The 20,353-nt window shown below is 38.9% G+C and overlaps 1 protein-coding gene across 4 annotated transcripts in view; it reads right to left on the bottom strand.

Moving 5' to 3' along the window:
- Positions 1–20,353, bottom strand: part of xirp2a (xin actin binding repeat containing 2a) — a 71,211-nt gene that overhangs the window by 17,552 nt on the left and 33,306 nt on the right. For 2 of the 4 annotated variants that reach the window (XM_015059595.1, XM_015059604.1), the window contains exons 2-4: positions 19,455–19,563; positions 6,924–7,048; positions 1,755–1,892 (exon numbers count right to left, since the gene is read on the bottom strand). In XM_015059595.1, the coding sequence (XP_014915081.1) occupies positions 1,755–1,892; positions 6,924–7,048; positions 19,455–19,563 (372 nt within the window). Of the gene's footprint in view, positions 1–1,754; positions 1,893–6,923; positions 7,049–11,574; positions 11,756–19,454; positions 19,564–20,353 lie in introns of those variants that run through there. The other 2 variants (XM_015059613.1, XM_015059621.1) reach the window with 2 other exon arrangements.

Here is a 20,353-nt window from a genome sequence, read left to right as displayed (position 1 = left end):
GAAAAGGGGAAATTTCATTTTTGTGGGGGAAAAAAGACGTGAAAAAAAAAAAAAAAAAAAAAAAAAAAAAAAAACAGCACAAAACCGAATCAGACGTTTGCTCCTTTGAGATTCATGCAATTTGAAGGAGATGAAAGAGAAATGTATTTCCGCTTGTATGAACGCTGTTAACATGAAAGATACATGGAGGGTCGTTGGTGGAGGGAGTGGGGTCGGGGGGGTGTCCTGTTCTCCTCAAACCACTGGCACCGCATTACGTTTCCATCCTGCTATAAAACAGAGGCTGGATGTCACACCTGTGGAAAGGCGCTTCCAAGTTGCTGCGAAAGAAGCGGCGAGTTGATCAAACGAGTTCTGACGGTTCACCTCGTGGACCCTGATGTAAAATTCACGATTCAGCAAAGGTTCTTTTTGCACTCGACGAATCAGGTCTGCCTCTTTGCCTGAATAAGCAAATGGGGCGAACTGGCCTTACTTCACTACAAAGAAAAAATAAAAAAAATCTGGCCGCCGCTGACACGTTGTGGCATGTTGCTCACGTGCAGGATGACAGATTCACACAGACGAGCTAAGTTCAAGGTGCCCTCTTTGAGTCGATCCGCTGGAAAGGCCTCCGCCACACCAGCCGAGATTTGTTAATAAAGAGACGAATGTAAATCATTCATATCTTTCACTTTTAAACAGAGAAAGGACAGCAGCAATCTGTCTTTCTTGTTTTCTTCGCTTGAAAGAGGAGGGAGAAAAATTGCCCCACTTTCGCCTGCAATCATCAAAACACAATTTTCTGTTTATGGAAATGCTGGAGGCTCTGCATCATGTAATAATATCACATATTCCGGATCTCAAAGTCTATCCATCGCTGTTAGAATGTCAGGTTCTCATAAGATGTGAGACGATTTTATCCAACTTTGATGTGATCCGATTTTTGCGCACAAGAACTGGGAAAAAAGTCAAATTTAACAACCCTGAAACTTCCCTGTGTTACATTTTGATTCCAATTTAGCATGCAGTCTTTTTGTGTGTTTACACTTGCCTTCACTTATAGAAAATCTGAAGAAAATCTGATCTATGTGCATTCAAAGGTATCAGTCAGAATCAGTCAGTGATTGAAACTGTCCAGAATTGAATAATCCATTTAATCAATTACTCTACTCTGACTAAAAGGCAGTTCTGAGGCTGATTTGCAAGAATTTTTAAGATATCATAAAACTCAAAAACTCTGGAAGATCTGAAGCAGATGTTTGCTGTAGGTTGGCTAATCATGGGAATCACAGTGCTTACAAATCACTTCTATCCTGCCTGTTACTCTGTCATCTTGTCTTTTTTTCCCACAGGGTAACCAAAATGTTGCCTCAAATGTTTTCAAAGTGGTGGAGATTTCTTTAATCTATATGTAAAGTTTCACTCACACCGTTTCCTGTTGTGGAATGGACAATAATGTATCTAGAAATACATTTTACTAAACATGAATAAATGAACTGCATTTTATGCTACATCATAGTGTGACGTAAAGGAGGAATGACAACTGTTTTGTGTAATAATGCATGCGTTTTAGGATGAGAGGTGAAAATTTTGCTATCATGCAACAACTGTATAGCACCAGCATGAATATTTAGTGTCTCGAAGTTGTGAATTGTCAGTAATTTCTGATTAACGCTGTCGGACATAAATGGAACACAACGACCTCGTCGCAACAAAACCGTCTTACGATTGCGAAACACAAACGTAGAGATGGAAGATGGTTCAAATCTCACCTGGACTGTTCTCTTCTGAACATGGTACTGGGTGATGGTGGACTGGGAGGATGAAGAGCTGAACTCGTGGCTCTCAAACTGCTTCTTCACAGTGGCCAGACCGCCAGGCAGTGAGCAGGCCTCAGACTCGTCCATCACCTATCAGCAGACGAAGACACCAGGATTACCCACAAAAACAGAGTTAAAACCAACAGTCTGAGATACCTCCAGATGTTTTCTGGTTTTCCATGTTTTGTCCCACTTTAATGTTTCAGATCAGAGCTAATAAGATATTTTTTTACACATTGAAAGGTTAATTTGGATAGCTCCCCCCCTCCCATTGATAAATCGTTTAAGCGTTTTGTAGTTACTTTGGTTACAACAATGCAAACTTGTGAGGAGGCAAACACGTTCTGTTGATTAGATGAGGCTGTGGTATAAAACATTCACCTTCTTTCATCACCACCTTGAATGTATGACAGGGCAACATCAAAGCCTTGATCTATTAAACTACATTAAAAATGAGCTTAACCTAAACTACAACAGGCTTTCATTTTTAATAGATTTACTTTATCGACATTATTTCCGCACCAGAGGAACACAGGAGAACACCCTTCGCTAAATTATTCATTTTATAGCACGAAAATGCTTTAAAACACCTCCTTTTAGTTTATTATAGCATGTCATATGTAGGATAAAGCCAGAAAATGTGAAAACTTTGTAAGGACGGCATTAGAGGCAAAGAGCTGAAGACGACTTTGGTATGGAAGAAGAAATCCTTTCCCCATGTGACTTGGGCAATAATGCACTCTACTTGATACAATAATCTCCTTTTGGTATAGTCAATTACAGCCCTAATAGAATATTTATGTGCAGGCTTCTGCATACGGCATAAAGAAAGTGTAATATACATGAGACTTTCTATGAAACGTCTCACCTCTTTATGAATATATTTGTGAATTAATACATGGTTTATATGTTCTTTCAGACATCTTAGTGTCGTTTTTTTATACAAAAGAACAAATGTGACTTCTTTATTTGTGCATTACAGTAGAGTGGAGGTGTTACAAAATAGAGTGTCCGTGTTATAAATGTTTTAATACAGAACGGGGGTGGGTGGGAGGGGGCGTGCTTCAGAGGAGATTACTGTCATGTACGTACCGTCACCCTTAGCGTCTCTAAAAGTAGACAAGAACTTAAGACTTGACGTGAGTCCCAGAGGAAACCTGACCCAGTTCCAGCCGTTTTGTCAAGAGGAATGGGCCAAAATTCCAGCAAACTGACCCGAGAGCCAAAATGTTTGACCCAAATTGTACAAGGAAACTTGCTGAGGAAATTCTCTCAATCTTCTCTCAATCCTTACTGTGGCATTTAGCAAGTAAAAAATTATTTTTGATAGTCATGACTGACCTAAATCAAGAAACGTTTAGTTCAACTTAATGTCACCTAGTGAGAAAAGAATTAGAAGTTTATTTTAACATAGATGCTCCATGTACTAAAGCAGAAGTAAAGAATAAAAGCCACTAAATATGGTAGAACTTTTTGTGCAGAATATTATATATATGTGTGCTGTTTATCAATAATAACAGAGAAAAATTAGAGTTACTGGTGAAAGAAAGTGATTTTTATTCTAGCTGTCACAGGATATGGACTTCCAACATCAGAATTTGTCTTTCTTGTAATTTAGCCAGCTGACTGGATTATAAATAATAATAAATATTTGACCTTTTAACTGTTCATAGTCATTTCACAGAACCCCACTTTAGAAGTCCTGAACTATTCTTTTAATGGAAAATTCATGAATACGTTTAATAACCCAATTTTTTGTTTTTCCTACTCAATCAATTAACAGAAACATTAGATTAATTAGTATGAACTTGTCCCCTACTGCACATTAATATAAACATGCTAATCAAAAGCGCTGCCATATTTAGAGATGCAGAATGTTACACTCAGATGTGCAGACAGCAGCTGTTTTCGGTAGAAAGCGTAAATCCAAAGACATTCTACTTTCCTGACCCCCACTAGTATTCACACGTGCCCCTCCAAACACCCCTCAGACACATATAGATTACCAACATCAACACTCAGCTGTCTGTAGGCTCCACATGCTTTAATGTCAGGCTCAGCTGAGGCCATAGAGGTAGCAGCGCCGCCGCGCTAACGTCCTCTACCAGCAATTCAGAGAGCGTTTATCAGCGACTCCTTCCAGAAGATGCTTTCCCAGAAGAGCAGAGCTTATCTGCTCAGTTTAAATTTACAAGTGCATTGGATTTCTGGGCCGTTATTTAAAATACCCTTTTTGCGCAACAGGCATTTAAAAAAAGCAGCAAGTCACTCGAGGAGGAAGTTTTAGATGATACTTTGTGTGCCGTGCCTGGACCTGCTCTTTAAACCGTGTCTTCTATTTCCAGTGTTAGCATTAGCAGAAATAGCTCTCACAAGACACCTGCGCAACCCAGCAGTGGTGCTAACTAAAATGTTAGCTGTGCTAGCCCTGAAGCGTTAATTGTAAACACTAGTGCCACTAACCCCTAAAACATTACATTAGCACGGTATTTAGCAGAAGCTAATACTTCAGTTCAAATTACATGGGCTCTTTAAAGACTGCTATCCTCATTCACCAGTTTAATGTTGACATAATTATTTACATGTTCTATAATGACCTGAAATATTACACATCTATCTTGTACTCTAGTGTCCAAGTTTTGTTTTGTTCTCGTATGTTTCTTGTTTGAAATAAAGCTAAAAAGAGAAAGAGACAGAGAGAGAGAGAAGAGAACATGGGGACAGGAAGTAGAACTGCTGCACCGACTTCAAAATAAAAGCATGAATATAAACATCAAACTGATTGAAGAATTGTCAGCAGTCAATGACCAAAACGTCAACACAGATGTCAGACTCAAAGTTACAATCCTCAAAGATTAATTTAGGGGCAGCTACGTATATGAAGTGTTTTCAAAGTTAGCTAAATGAAAAATTAGCTCTGATATTAGCAGATTAGCAGATGTGTGCCCACCGCAGCAACCCACTTTTCTTTACAATGTCTAAATTCATTCAGAATATTCAGAACATATTTTATTTAGAAAGTTCAGAAAATTCTAATTTATTTACATTTCTAGACTTTATCAACAGGACTTTAGAGGTATTTTATAGTTCACAAGTCCAGGAAACATAGCAGCGGCCTCCAAAAAGGTGGAAGGTTGACATCTATAAACACACCTGTGAGGTCAGATGATACCTTATAATCATCAGATCAACAGACACAGGAAGTTTTGATGGGGAAGTACTAGATGTTTCCTTTTACATGTTGCTGAAGCTAATGCAACGGCTCCGCAAAAACATTTAAACTGGGTTATAAAAAACCAAAAGCAGAAGTTTTCTTCAAAGAAAAACTTAAATTCAGAAAAGTGTGGCCTTATTTCTGCCTGACCTTGTCGGCTCATGCTGTTGAATTATTACGAGTTTAGAGCACGAAGGCTCTAAAAGTCACCCAGGATTATTTTCTCGTCCTTGACAATAAATAATGACGTCGATATTCAGAATTTTATTTTCCGTCGTTGGTGCACTCAGATGAAGGGGAACTAATGTGTGAAGTTCTGCTTTTATTGAAAAGTGGGGGAGGACTGTCTTTCAAAATTCCTCAGAAACAGAGAAAGGATAGAGTGGTTTAACAGCACGAACTGCCAAGTTACAGTTCAGAAATACGTTTATCCACTTCCTCCTTAAAATAATCGACATCTGGACCCTTCCAGGCTGTTATCTTGCTAAGAGTGGATTCCATGTGTCTAACTAAAACGACGTACTTGAAACTTCTAACCTCGCCCTTCGGGGGGTTTAAAACGCAGCAGAGAGGGGAGCAGGGAAGGCAAAAAAACATACGCAAAAACAAAACTAAATCCTTGCTCTGTCGAGAAATATGCATTTTACTCCAAGTAATTTGTTTTTAGTGAGCGCCAATTAAATCCTGTGCAACAAGTTGTGTTTTGAAAATGCTTCATTATGCTTTGGCGTCACTGGATCAATATTCATTGTGTGAGTTTGTGCATTTTATCTCGTCGAGATTAAATGCAGTGAGGCAGAATTTCTCTAAATTCCCTCACGTCGCTAAGGGTTCAGATTTTTTAAAAGCAGCTCGGAGTGTTTCTGAGCAGTCAGCAGCACATTGAGAGGAGACGGCAGGCGACGTTATCTCAGTTTAGAAAATTGGGGGGCAAAGTCTCATGAGGGAGTGAAGCTGAGAGCCACTTACAAGACGCTCAAGGCTCATATTTGCAACTCACTCCCTGTAGAAATACTCAATTTTGTAAATTTATGACCACAAATTTCACCAGATTTTCGTGGGATTTTATTTGATAAACAAACACGAATCAGCAAATGATGCCCCATAATACAAATTTGTCACATGATTACTTCCAGGACTGCCCTGAAACTGGAAGTTGGTGATATGGACTTAAAGTTTTATCAGGATATTTTGTGGTATTATTATGATAACAATGAGACAAACTTTTTATTGCTTCTTTTTGAGGTAATAACTGCACGACATCAATTATAGCCCCACCAACACAAATATATGCTCTTGGAAAATATCTCCATTATATGCAGCTTTATGAAACCAGTCACATAAAGAAGTGAGATTTATTTGTTTCCCTAAAATGAGCACTGTAGATGCATTTAGTCATATTTTCTTTTGTATTTGTTAAACAGTGGAGAAAATAGTAAAAATATTCTCGACAATAAAGAAAGCCGTATGATAGATCAAAATATGGTAAGAAATGTATCACGATAAACGATACGATAAAGGCCAACCCTGATCTAAAACCCATACAACAATTAAATACGGGGCACGTATGGGGAGGTAATGGTGCCGGAAAGCTGGACTTATAAATGACAACGCTTGGCAAAAAATTAAACTTTTGTGTCCGACATGTGATGACCAGCCAGCTTAAACTGATTTTTTTAGATCCCATTTCAGACAAAGTTGGGAGTCCAACTTGTTTTATTTGGTAAAACCATAACAGAAGGCCAGGTGAGTGAAGGCCCGTACGGAAGTTGACTTGAACTTATCTCTCTTCATTTCTTTACTTTTATCTAATAAAAAAAAACTCCCATTAGGATGAGACACTGAGCCCGTGTGCCGCTGGCCCGTCTCCGTCTCCAGTTACATACAAGTGGAAGTTCTCGTCTTACCGCCGTGGAGGAAGCGCCGCCGCTCTCCTTGCTGGACACGGCCGCCTGATACATCGCCAGCCGCTCTTTCACTGACACCGGCTCGGCCTCCTGGTTCTCCTCTGAAGACCCGGCTCTACCTGCGGCTACACAAACATGCAGAACATTAAAAAAAGTACAATACCTCTAGACTAATATACGCTCTTCATAGGGCAATCAAAGGGAAGTTAGACTTAACACGACCGCTGGATAAGTCTCCTCAAGGGGTTTGCTGATATTTGCTACCTACTCATTACTCTTTTGGCACATCAGGGAAAGCTGTGGAGGAGCTTGCCATTTAGTAATTGGTCTTCGGGGATAATTTTGTACAAAAGGGCCTTTTATTTTTTAATAAACTACAAGCTGAATCGATGGAATAGATTTTTTTTTACCTAAAAAAAAAGAGCAGCGTCCTTACTAAATCATCAAGATTTCTAAAACTCCATGTGAAGAAGAAAAATAAAAGGATATGCCTTTTGTTTGAAACCTGAATTTGATGAAGACATCCTCTAACTTTCAATGCTCCACATTCAACAAACAGAGCAAGAGATATGTAGAGGAAAATAGAGAAAATAAAAAAGAACAATCCGTCTTTCTTTTTGCGGTTCCGAACATCCCCGCGGACAGCCAATTAGACAAAAGTGTTGATTCTACATTTGACTTTTTGAGCTACAAAGCATCATTAGGCTCCAGAGGAGCCTCTGTTAAGGCTCAGCCTCCGCCCACACCCAACCTTTCAGCTCTTGGCATGTTATCTCGCTCTGAGCAGCAGCTTCCCCGGGATAAAAGACGACCCTAAATAGAAACGATTCGTCTTCTTCACGTACTCGCCCCGTAACCTTTTGACTCGCTGAAATCCTCCTCCTTGTTTTGTTTTGAGGTTTTACATGTTTCCTTTTTTCCACGCACATGTATGTTTTCTGGTTGAAGAAAAAAAGAAAGAAAAAAGGGAGGAGTTTTATGTCCCCAGAGACGGAAAGATCAGAAAGAGCAGGCAGAATCCTTCTTTGCTTTGTCAGTAATAGATAGGAAAAAAGACAAATCAAAACAATGAAGAAGAGGTCGCCCTGTTCAAATTTAACAAAAACAAAACTTTTTGATCTACCCTGAATGTACCATCCTTACTGAAAAGCATGAGGGTGGCAGATTCATGATGTGGGAGGAATGCGATTTAGATTTACAGTGTCTGACCGTTACCGTACTGGTAATGGTCAGACGACGTGTCCATATTTCAATGGAAAAACAAGCAAATACACAAAATACCTCAACTGTAATTATTAAGAAATCTACCTGTTTATGTAACATATCTGAATTTTTATGTTGACAAAACAGTGGATTAACGGTAAATTAATTAAACAAATTAAAACATTTCTCCAAATAGAGGACAATGCAAAATATTTTACTAATAAAAATCTTAATGGTAAAATGTACCATTTTTTTTCCAATAAAAATCTTAAACTGTGTGGTTTTTATATGTAGTTAGCTTCCTGGGTCAATACTTTTTAATAACCGCATTGCGATGCAATTATAGCTCCAAGTCTATCAGTTTTACACATTACTTGTGAATTTTCCTAAACAGAGTTCTTTTGTTTTTAACGAGGTTCTCCAACAAACGTCAGAGGCCAGCTGGTCATACCGAGATTAAACTACAACAATAAACTTCCTCTGTTCTGCTGAAATTGCAGTCTGTGGACAAAATGTAGAGGTACAAGGAGAGACATTAGGAGACTTCAAGGTGCCTCAGGGTTTCTCCGATTTCATCTGGATGCCACGTGTTAAGAAAACATCCCATTGCACTGCTTATAGCTTTTTTGCTACTTTTGGCAAAGTAGTCAAGGGGAACGGGGGCAAAGATAGACCGTTGAAGATAGCAGCATCCGCTAAATCCTATAAATATGAGTCAGAAATCCTACACCTGAGGCTGTGGCGCATCCTAATAACGGCTTGATGACAGAAGCACAAGGATGATTCCCTCATTTATCACCTGGGATAAATGTTCGCGTCATGGTCTGCGGCTCTGAAGCACGGGTCAGCCACGTGAAGGTTTAAAAGTCTGCGTGCGATGACAACAGCCCTTCGGTTATCTCCGGCTTTTCAGAATGATAAGTCATATGCAGAGCCGCCATACCACAGAGTTGAGGTAAGCAGGCTTTCGGGGGTTGAGGGAGGGAGTGGAGGAGGGTGTGGGGGGGTGACTGGAAGAGAAAAATAAACCCAGCCTTTTTATAAACCGGCTCTGTCTGCAGCGTCATGTTCCCCCGTAACAGGCAGTTTCATGGGGAGGGGGTGTGTGGAGGAGTACATATGTGGAGACGAAGAAGTGAACGCAGAGATTAGGGATATCTTCCGTTAGGATTTTAAGCTATTCACCGTATCCAATGTGAGAACTAATTAGTTCTGGCGCCGACTCACGCTTCGTTATCCGTAATACAGGCTGCATTATGCGTAATGAACCTCAAGGTAATGAGGGCAAAGTCTCTGGGTTCAGGGTTTATTTTGCAGGATTTGTCTTTAAACCGGTTGGATTTCTTTTTTATTTTGCGTACTATTGGACTGTAGCCAATTAAATTGGGTTAACAATTTACATACAGTTTCTTTAGTGTAGATTTTAATCAATTTTTTAGAGTGAAATTTGTTAAAGTTTAAGACAGTTAAACAACTACCAACTTCTTAAAGCTGCTAAATCAAATAAGTTAGTTAAATACTTCCATTTAGACGATTTTGGTTATGGGGTTATGTTAAAACGAATGTGAAAGCATGAAAAAGTATTTGAACTCTTGCCGATTTCTTCTATTTTTTGTTTTTTCAAATAATTTTTGTAAATGTCTACCATATTCTGTGGGTTTTATTGAAGATTTTATTCATTAAGCAAAAACACTATCAATGACAAAGTCATTGCTTGCCTTGGTAAACTATAAAATACTTTAATTAAGTTTTTTTGTTTTTAGTTTTATTTTGCAAATGCAGTAGTGAACAGCATCAGACCTGAAGAATCACTAATACAACCTGGATAACAGCATGAGGTAGGCTAAAAGGTCTCAGAAAGCAATTGAATAAAATCCAAGAACAAATGACAAACAGTCATCTGTGATTGTGAAAGGTAATATCTGAGGCTTTGGGACCGTAGTGAGAACCGTTATCCAACAACAGAGAAAACATGGAAGAGTGTTCGACTAATTAAAACGACTCCAAGAGCTCACTTTGACGAATCATCCAAGAGGTCTAAAATCACCAAGAACAACTCCTAAAGCACCGGAGATCTCACAATATTTAGGGTAAGGTATTTTCATCACTCAACAACAAGAAAGAGACCAGAAATGGTGTTCATGGGGGAGGTCCAAGGCTAAAAACTATGCCTGACCAAGGCTATGCCTGACCAACAGTAACAAAGACCTGTGTCACATTTGCCGAAAACATCTTGATTATCCCCAAGACTTCTGGGACAATAATCTGTGGACGGCTAATGAAGTGCCGTAGAAATATCATACAAAGCGGGACACAACAATGCTTTCTCAACAACTCTCTAAACCTTGAACTGAGTTGCTATATTCATTCTTTGCATGCCCTCTATTGAAATTACAGAATTTCAATGGTAGCTATTTTGTATTTTTACACCAAATTTAGTTCTTACAGCGTAAATTCACTCGATTTTAGGAGCAACAGACTCAGACTGACTAGTTTTTTCTTTTCAGATTTATATTCCCTTCAGACCAAACACTTCAGCACCACAACAAAGGTAATAACACTGGCTGAGAGGGTAATGGAAGCGGGGGAAGGCCACGACGAGTCAACAAGGGAGGCCTCACTGCTGACAGCGTACATGACTTGGCGGCTATATTGAGCTTAGCTAAGGCCTGCTGACCTCTAGGCCCTGCCTCCACGCAGACGGCTCCTCTACAGGGACCGATTGAGAGTCGCTCCACTCTCGACTCGGCTAGTGCTGAGGCAAAAGGTGAAGAGTGAAAAAGGGGATCCACCACGCCAAGAGACTCGACATGTGATAGCGATTTCAGTGTTTAAAGGACCTGAGAGGCAACACGACTTGGCAGCACAAAGAAAGTTCAAGGACCATAGATCTGCAACAGGCAGAGGCCATAGACAAATCACAGAGGCGTTCCCACCCACCCTTCTTGTGTCCCCCATCCTCACAATAAAAGCCTCTGGCAACGCAATTTTCTGTTCAGTACTTACTGGCCAAACCTTTTGCCTGCTGAGGTTTGACAGGAAAGCAAAGAGAGCTACACTAATTGAAATGTCAGCCTACGGAGGGTGATTTCTATCTCACCGGCAAAGTAAAACAGGCACAATAATTAAGCTGTCAAATTTATCAAAATAACTTCTTTACAAGGAGAGTGAATTGTCCTCAAGCACTTCCTCATGCCGGCTTAGCACTTTGTCTCTGATTCGATGTGCTTTCAGAATATTCCAGATCAGGGTTGCTGCTGGGAATTGCTCACGGAAGGGAACACGAAAAGACCCATGTATGTTTTATGATAACACGCAAATCCTTGTGGCATCATGGACACGAGCTAAAAAAAAAAAAAAAATCTTTTTCCACCAATTTTGAGTCATGTTGAACAGGGGCAGTACATCAGACTCTTCATTCTCTGGGGAGGCTGTTCAAGTCACTTACCTTCAAGATGTTCTTTAAGGGAAATAGTTATAGAATCCAATAGAGAAGAAGAGGGCCTTGGATTGTACAGAAAAACACCCAAACGGGATTAGTTAGCACCCTTCACCCAAACCCAAAAACAAAGGAAAGAAAGAAAGTGTGTGTTGGAGACCAGCTCCAACAGTGCAGCTCAGTGAGTGGGACCCGGGCGTCTGGTGACAGCTGACTTTATTTTAGAAGCTCCCCTCTTAAAAAAAAAAAAAAAAATGGGATGGACTTCTGGGAGAGGGTAAGTCAAGTGGAGGTGGGCTTACTTTTTTAGTGCCAACCCTAGAGGTACCCTACATTCCTTTGACCTTATGTCATGGTAGTCTTATAGATATGAATCTCCCACTACATGAGCCAGAAAAACACTCACACTTAGTGTAGCTCTCATTTATAGATGGGCAAAACGGGAAGACATTTGACATTCGTAACGTCTTCCTGTTAGTTGGCTGGAAATCAGAACTGAGCGTACACCCTACCAGAAGGTATTCATGGTCAATGGTACTTCAATGTATTTTATGTGATTGACCACACACAGTGTAGTTTATTTAAAGACCATTTAAAGACAGAGCATAGTTTAAAAAAGAAAATTAAAGCTAAAAATATTTTAGCCTTTTGTGGGCAAATACCCGTTTCCTTTCAATCATGCATCTTAACAAGTAGACTTTAGTTAGGTGACTGGGTTATGCTGAATTTAATTTAGGGATATTAAGGATATTAACCTACCACACTATCAAAGCTGACTGAACCCTTTTCTCAAAAGTAAAATAAAAGCTGCAGAAGGTCAGAATAACTCCTGTATGATTCAGTTTGCCATAAGTAGAACTGCCTGTTCTTGATTTGCCAACAACAGGGACTTCTAGTGCTTGTCTAGAATAGGTTTCTGTGTACAAATCACTGAAAAACTCTTACAGGACAAATATATGAAAGCTGTAGTGTTTCTAAGAACCAGACTGAATGTTCTTTTTTTTTTTTTTCCTTTTCCTTTGCTACAGTAGGCTAATTTGGAGTTATCATGCAGATGCAGGACTGGTATCGATCCTGCTATTGAACTCTTAGTTGGAGAATCTAATTATAAGAATGCGACTGCAAGATTTGCTGGGAAAAGAATTGGTGGGAATGTCGGAAACAGCAGCTGCTAGCGGATTGGGAGGTAAATGTTTTAATGTCAGCTCTGAACGACATCGAATTAAATTAACCCGACAGTTTGCGTAACCATTCGTGACTAACGTAGATCAATACAAAACAGAACAACTTGCACTATTTTTTCTCACAACTTAACGGCTGAATTGTAAACATCAACCTAAAAACAAACAGAACAAACTGAAAAATGTGATTTGGGGATTTAAACAGTGGAGGAGATGTAGAATTATGCTAGCTACATTCACTGGTATGGAAACCAAAAACGGACATTCCTAGAGATGTATTTTCATAATGTTATGTCAAGGAATCAGATTATTTTTGTCATCTGTTGCTTTGAGTAAGAAAGGATTGCTACCAGAACCTAAACAGGTTATTTATTTATGTTGGGAATCAGTACAATCATGCTAGCCACTGATTTACCGATAAAGGTATTAGCTAAAACCTGGCTGTGCCTGGTACTTCGACAATAATTATTCTGACGTGAGCTAGCTCAGATCTTTGAAAATCTACAGCCACATGGGCTCGATTGAGTAAACACTGCTTACGAAACCTGCTCAACCTTGAGCGATTTCAATGGTTTAAAAATATTCTGACGAATCGTGAGGACAAATCTGTTCCCTCTACGTCTGGCCTCAAGAGATCTTTGAGCCAATTTCAAAGACATCTCTTCAGATAGAAAAGCACTGCAGCTAATACAATGGGAGGGTATTCAGTGGAAGGCCTCTGGTGGAAGGGTAGAGAAAAGAAACTATTTCTGACAGTATTTTTTGAGTTCTCCAGCTTGGGAAATACTGACTTAGACGCATTGCCCTAAAGCAAAAAGCAACAACACGGGTCCTCCTCCTTGGGTGCAGTCTATTTATTTTCTTTCAGCTTTTTTTTTCTTTCTATCTGGAGAGATTTCTCCGAAAATTTCATTTTGTGTTCATATGTTCTGTATAATAAACTCCGATCTTGACCATTTAACCTCAGAGGCACCGTGTTTCCCCAGAAGGCCACAAAGGAAGGCAGCACAGCGAGGAGAGAAAAGCGTGGGTGCCGAGCCGTCGAGATTATCCGTCGATAATCCCGCTGAAATTGCGCATGGATCTGCAGTTTCCCAAAGTGGAAAGCAAACACTCAGAGAACGTCTCATGAAAGGGCTCGTGTGGATCCTCAAATTAAGATGCGGAGATTCAGATTTTCCAGAACATCTCAGAGAAATCAAAGATTGACTGAGATTTGCATGTTGAATGTGAAACGCTGACTAATATGATCCAAACTAAAATGTGAAACTGCTTTTCCCTGGTTAAATCATTTTCAGATTGTGAGACAGTAATAATGCCTCAAGACTAGCAGAAAGACTCTAACAGTTTTATTTAATCAACAATATAACAACTGAAACCCCTCTATGCTTAATCCACATTTGAGGACTACAGTCTGTATTTGTCATGTTTCAAAGTTCATCATTCACAGAACATGATGTTGAAAATGTTTTTTTTAGCCCTAATCTTCTGTGAAGGCATTTTTTTTCTTTTTTTAACACGTCAAAGAGGATATTCACACACTTGCCGCTTGTTTGTAAAGCTAAATGTTCTACCCAGTGATAAAGTGCTGGCTTTTCATTGTACCCATGACAACAGGTTTTACTCCAGCGTCCAATCGTTGTTTCATGTTCTCAGGTAAAGTTTCTCAGGTAAAGTCAACATGTACGCTCTCAAACAGACACACAACATCGTCGATTTTCAATTTCTAAACGTTCATGTGTTACGAGATCGTTTGCATCTCTTAATATCCTCTAAGTGGATCATGTCTGAAATTAACAGCCAGAAAATCTTTGTTTTTTTTCCACGGGATCCATATTAAAAAGACATCATCGTTTGGCAGGCCAATCTGGCAGGAGATTAATCAAAACAAAAACAGCCTTTTGGGGAAATCTGTCTCCAACTGTCACAATTCAAACACAGGAAAATATATATATATTATTTAGCACTACCTCCTTCCTGGATATATAGAGATAAAAAAAAATACATAACTTCTGAATGAAAAAAATAAACACATTTAGATTTACACGGTGCCACAAAAGCCCGCCACGGCATCACGCTGTTATTCTGGTGGAACGCGAGCAGAGTGCGTGTAAACAAGGACGCCCGCTACGAAGGAGCCGCAGCGCAGAGATTTGGAAGTGAGCTTTGCATCTGTTTAAAGTGCAGTTACTCCACGCTTGTGCTTTATTTAAGCGCCGCGGATTTGAAGGAGGCAGTTCTGTTCCTCTCGGATCCTTTTTCTCCTGCTGTCAGTCACTCCGCCTGGCAGAGATTACGCGGCGTCTTCGCTGTCGGCTCGCCGGGCGCGACGAAAGTTGTCGCTCAGTCAGGACAACGCCGGGGATCATCAGCGAGCTCTAATTTTAGATGCAGGCCTGATGGATCCCAGGTGATAAGGACATCAGCCAGCATGTATAAATATCATTAGTATCTGTATGTGTGGGTGAATTTATGAGCGCGTGTTCAGGCGCGGGATTAAGGCCCGTCAACAAATCATTTCACATCCTCACCCTCGACTATCGCGTTGCTCTTATTTAATTTTCATCCCACCATGCGTCTAAAACAAAGTTTGTTGCTACCTGGAGAACACGGTCAAGCACTAAAACAACCGAGGTCTGACCTTTCACCTCCAAGAGTGTTTATATGTTATTTTCTACTTAACAACTCAGAGAGATGATGCTTGGCCCACAGTTGGAGAGATGCAACACCTGTAGGTCCTAAACGTGTTCTGTGTTTTCAAAAAGGGCTTCCAAACTGGGGTTCAATTCAGGTAGCATAGCTGGTTTTTCTACACAAATCGCGAAACATTTAGAATAATCAAGGTTATTGTTCCTTCTTTTTTTATTTGGTTTGACCCAGACTCTGCCTCCTCACTCACTGTAGATTGAGCAACTAAATATCTATCCATTTTGTCTGTAGCATAGGCTTAGTGAAGTTGTTGAAATGCGTGCAGTTATTTCTTACGCTTTGTGTTTTTTTTCCTAATGTAGTGACCTCCCTGAAAAACTCTGGTGGCCACTGGAGAGAGCGCCATTTTGAAAAGCCATTATATGTTATATATATTCCCCACTACCGCCACCACCTGCTGTATTTAAAAAGATAATGAAAAATTAATTGTATTATTTAAAAAAAAAAAAAAAAGAACATTTAGGAGAAAAACAATGGACTGAGGAATGAGCCTAGTGGAACCCCACAGGATAGAGACGTGATGTTAGAGGAAACTGTATTGAACACAATAGCATTGTTGATCATGAAAGACCTATAATATAAAGTAACAAAATGGAGAAAACAAACTGGTTATTGATGTCGATCGATACCATCGATATATCGTGCATCGCTAACTTCTGTACTTGAATTGTTTTGAAGTGTGAAATATCCTGATCAACAAGCAAACAGTTCTTCTCTTCTAGTGAAAATAATGTTAACTTTGTTATTAAAGTCCCAAGTCATTTTACATTCAAAGTTATGTGATTATTTATAGTGACACTTGTTATTTATTCACACTGAGCACTCTGTGGAAATGTGGATTGCCACAGCGGCGCGCACTTTAACATGAGGAATATATCTTGTCTATAGTTGGCACATTTTGGAGCTGCAGTCTGCAAGATTCATGTGAGAAGATTTTTAAGTTCCCTCCATAGTGGTAATTAAACAGAAATTATATCCTGCGCTCAGCGAGGCCTGCTGCTCACCCCATAACTTAATTTCTCTTTTAGAGCACAGTCCTGGTGGCTTAAAAGGAAATATTTAAGTTTCCTTGCAGCAGGAAGACTTCTTAATTCAGGGCAGACTATGAGCTCAGCTTGCAATTTCTTTTATATCAAAAAAATATATATATATTTTTTTTTTTTGATGTCTTATTCCTCTAATCTAAAAAAATAAAAATAACTTGTGACTCATGAAAATTCATCATACAACTAGTAGATACTATTTTGGGTTGAAAGCTGCTGATTTGGATTTTATTGGTGAGCTTTTAATCAAAAACTCTCCTGATATATCAGGCACAAAAAGCTACAAGTTGCTGTATTGAGCCAAAACATTTAGGAGATCTCACTGCAAACCCTTGATTACTGATAAACAAAAAATAAATAAATACATAAATAAATAAACCAAGGATTATGTTGTGTTTTAAGGATGAAATGACCAAGAACTATAACATTTTACTGTCTCCCTATTCTATCAAGGCATCTGATGAAAGGGCAACGCCTCCTATGGCTGCAGCCTCAGGCATCTGGCTAGCCAGTTCTTATGTTGCTTGTTATTTGTTCTTTGGATGTATTGAAATGTCAATTCCCTCCCAGAGGATTAATAAAGAATAGTCATTCATTTATAAAAAGCTTTTTAAAGGTCCATAAAATAAAGTTAGAGTGTAGAAATGCTCACTAATACTTTAATGAATAAGTCCATAGATTAACAGCAAAGTCAATGTATAAATTTACGAAACAGGCAAACAACTGATATTATTAAATTTCTGAATGAATGAAACATGAGATGCTTTTATTTTGAAGGACCAAAAGTGTCTAGGTAAATTAGGGCCATTTTGTTCTCAAACCACTTAAAGTCAATAAGGACAGCAGTTTCGGAAAATTCCATGTCGTCACCGTTGTGATGCTACAACAGACATAAACAGATTGATATAAACCAGCAACAGCCACAAGATTTCCTGGTTCACAAATCAAACACACCCTTCCCATCCAGTGTATTTCTATCAGAGCTGAGGTCTGTGGTTTACTTCCTGTAAAAAGCTTCTAATTCATTTTACTTCACAAACTGGTAAGAAGCATAACAGAAAACCTCTACATGATGTGCCAGTCATTTGCATCCAGTACGGTATCCCAGAAGTGACAAAATTAATCATTTACTCAAAAGTCAAGATTCTAGATACAAATCAAGTGGAGTTTAGAGAAAAGTGTTTGTGTTCTTCAACGTTTTGCTGTTTTTTATACACAGATGGACATAAACAAAGGCAGTCCCCACTCTGTGATGTGCTAACCTGTTAGGTTACAGGAATGGAGGTACCTTGCCTGAACCCCATCTGTGTTTTTTATGTTATCTGCCAAAGGCAGAAAATAAAGCGGAGGTAGCTACTGTACTGGTTCTCTGCCACAATTGGAATCGCAGCGTCAAGGGCGCGTCCGGATTGTCAGAAAAAAATAAGAAAATAAAAAAATGCCAGCGAGGCAGAGCCTTATCTGGAAATGAACAATCCAGTTTTTCAAACAGCTGCTTTCCGCCAAATGTTTATCTCCCAGAACAAATGGCACGAAACATTGCATTAACCATCCCGAGGGCTCGGCTGACGGAACAGTGTAACCATGATGCAATCACAGCGCTCAGACCCAATATTAGATCCAATCTTTCAGTAGGATAGCTCTCACAAAGTTACCAGTCCTGAAAAAATTGGAAAAGAGTATGCAAATTGTGTTTATATGATTGTCAAATACACATAATCACAAGCAGAGAAAATGAGCTACAGCTCAATAAATGGAAATTTAAGGGAAATACGTGGTACAATAAAAGGTTCTAGCTGCTTTTCGAAGGCATCCAAAGAGTCAGCTAGAATAAGTTATACTAACTGATATAATCTTATGGTAGATTTTAATTCTTTACTGGTATCTCTATTCTGATTGTAAATAAATTCCTGCTCACAGCTGTTGGAACGCTTTGACATTTTAACCAGACCCAAAACAGGAACCAAAGGCTGAGTTCTTCCTGAATTTGCTTAAAACCTTCAAAAAGTAGGGAAATAACACTGAATTTTATATTCTATGTGTCAGTCAGGGGGTCAACATCCAAAGTGTGAAGGGGCAAAATTTTAGAATCCCGCAGCAAATTGACAGAAAAACATTTAATTAAAAAAATAGAAGTAAAATTGCAATTTTTCCATACTTATCCAGAGTTGAAAAATATAAGACATTTTTGAGACTTTTCTAGACTTCATGGCTGTCATCGTATAGACAAATTAATATAAAGACCAATGTAGAAGCTTCCTATAAAAGGGAGAAACATGAATGAGAAATAGATTTAAATTATCCAAAAGGAAAGATTACAAACATGAGACTTGACTAAGTAAAATAAAACGAGTGCCTGACTGACTCTAGTTGGAATTTGAGTGGGATTTGCTATGCAAGAGGTAAAGAGTTAACGAGTAGATAGTCTACCTAAGTCATGAAGAATTAAAGAATGGACAAGAAATGTCAGAATGAGACTGAATGATAAGAGAATAATTAGTAAGATACACTTCCTGTCAAAAAAAAAACAGAAAAATAATATATATATATATATATATATATATATATATATATATATATATATATATATATATATTTATATAATATGTATCACTACGCAGTTGACTGAAGGTATATACTTATTTATATATTTGTTGACAGAGAAAAAGTTATCTTAATTCTGTATAAAATCAGAGTGCTTAATATGTTTTAATATAAAAATATTAGAGCAGTTTAGGTTCAGAAATAAAGCCTACAACGGTATGCAAAACGTTTTTTTTTTTTTTGGTATTTGCTCAGTGCTGTTCCAGACCTTGGACCTTATCTGGAAACCAGATTGGACTTTTAAACATGAAGTGTGAAAACCCCAGAGTGGAGGGTTGTTGAAAATGGTCACAAATCTCTGTATTAGATAATAAAATAAAATAAAATAAAATAACATGAAATAAATACTCACTATGGGTGGCATCCTGGGGTGAGGCCATGCTGTGATGTGTTGTTGACGTGACAGTCTGAGTGGAGCTAATGGATGTCACTTTTTTGGCCGTAGGAGTGGCTGCCACTTCCTGGTTCAAAGAGAGAGAGAGAGAGAGAGAGAGAGAGAAAGAGAGAAAGAGAGAGAGAGAGAGAGAACTATCAGAGGAAACACCTGGACTGTTTCCACAGCATGAAGAAGAGGCGACAGAAACAGCTGGCACATGCTAACACACACACCTGAAGTTTGGAAAATGACACCGCTAGGCGTTGGATGACATTTTAAACTCTGGCTTCCAGTGACACACACACACACACACACACACACAGCAGGGCATAATCAAAGACCTTGAGCACAATGTGAGCGTTAGGCATTGACGGGAAAGCAAACAGCACTTGGCTGAATTTTAATGGAGCAGACTGGCTAAAACCAGACATGTTTTCATACTACATCGGAACATGACGAACATGACACGTCCTTCTGCACGTGCTCAGGTATACGTTTTACTTTTTTATTATTTTTTAAACTAAAGCAGAAGTCAACTACAACAACGCTCCCATTCAATTGCAAATCATTCCCAAGGAGAACAAACACACCTGTGTCTGTGTGTGTTTGCAAATGTGCAGGTGATTTTTTTTTTTTTTTTTTCCTGCCATTTGCAAATCAAATGCGCTCCCCTGTGGATCTTTTTTTTTCCTTTTTTTTTTTTTTTTTTTTTTTACGACAGCTTCTAGCTGAATGTCAACACAGAGCAACAGAAAACAAACTCTCTGCACAGCAAAAACCACACAGTGCGACATGTCCAGTCCGGTTTCAGTTCGCCGCAAAAATGAGGTTTTTGGGCCCAATTTAAATAAAAAAAAGTGCAGCACAAAAAAAAA

This window comes from Poecilia latipinna, unplaced genomic scaffold (genome assembly GCF_001443285.1).
Source record: "Poecilia latipinna isolate Pla-1442-1.1 unplaced genomic scaffold, P_latipinna-1.0 Scaffold65, whole genome shotgun sequence".
Taxonomy (NCBI): Eukaryota; Metazoa; Chordata; class Actinopteri; order Cyprinodontiformes; family Poeciliidae; genus Poecilia; species Poecilia latipinna.
The sequence above is the reverse complement of the archived record's forward strand: the minus strand, read 5'-3'. Positions and strand labels throughout refer to the sequence as shown.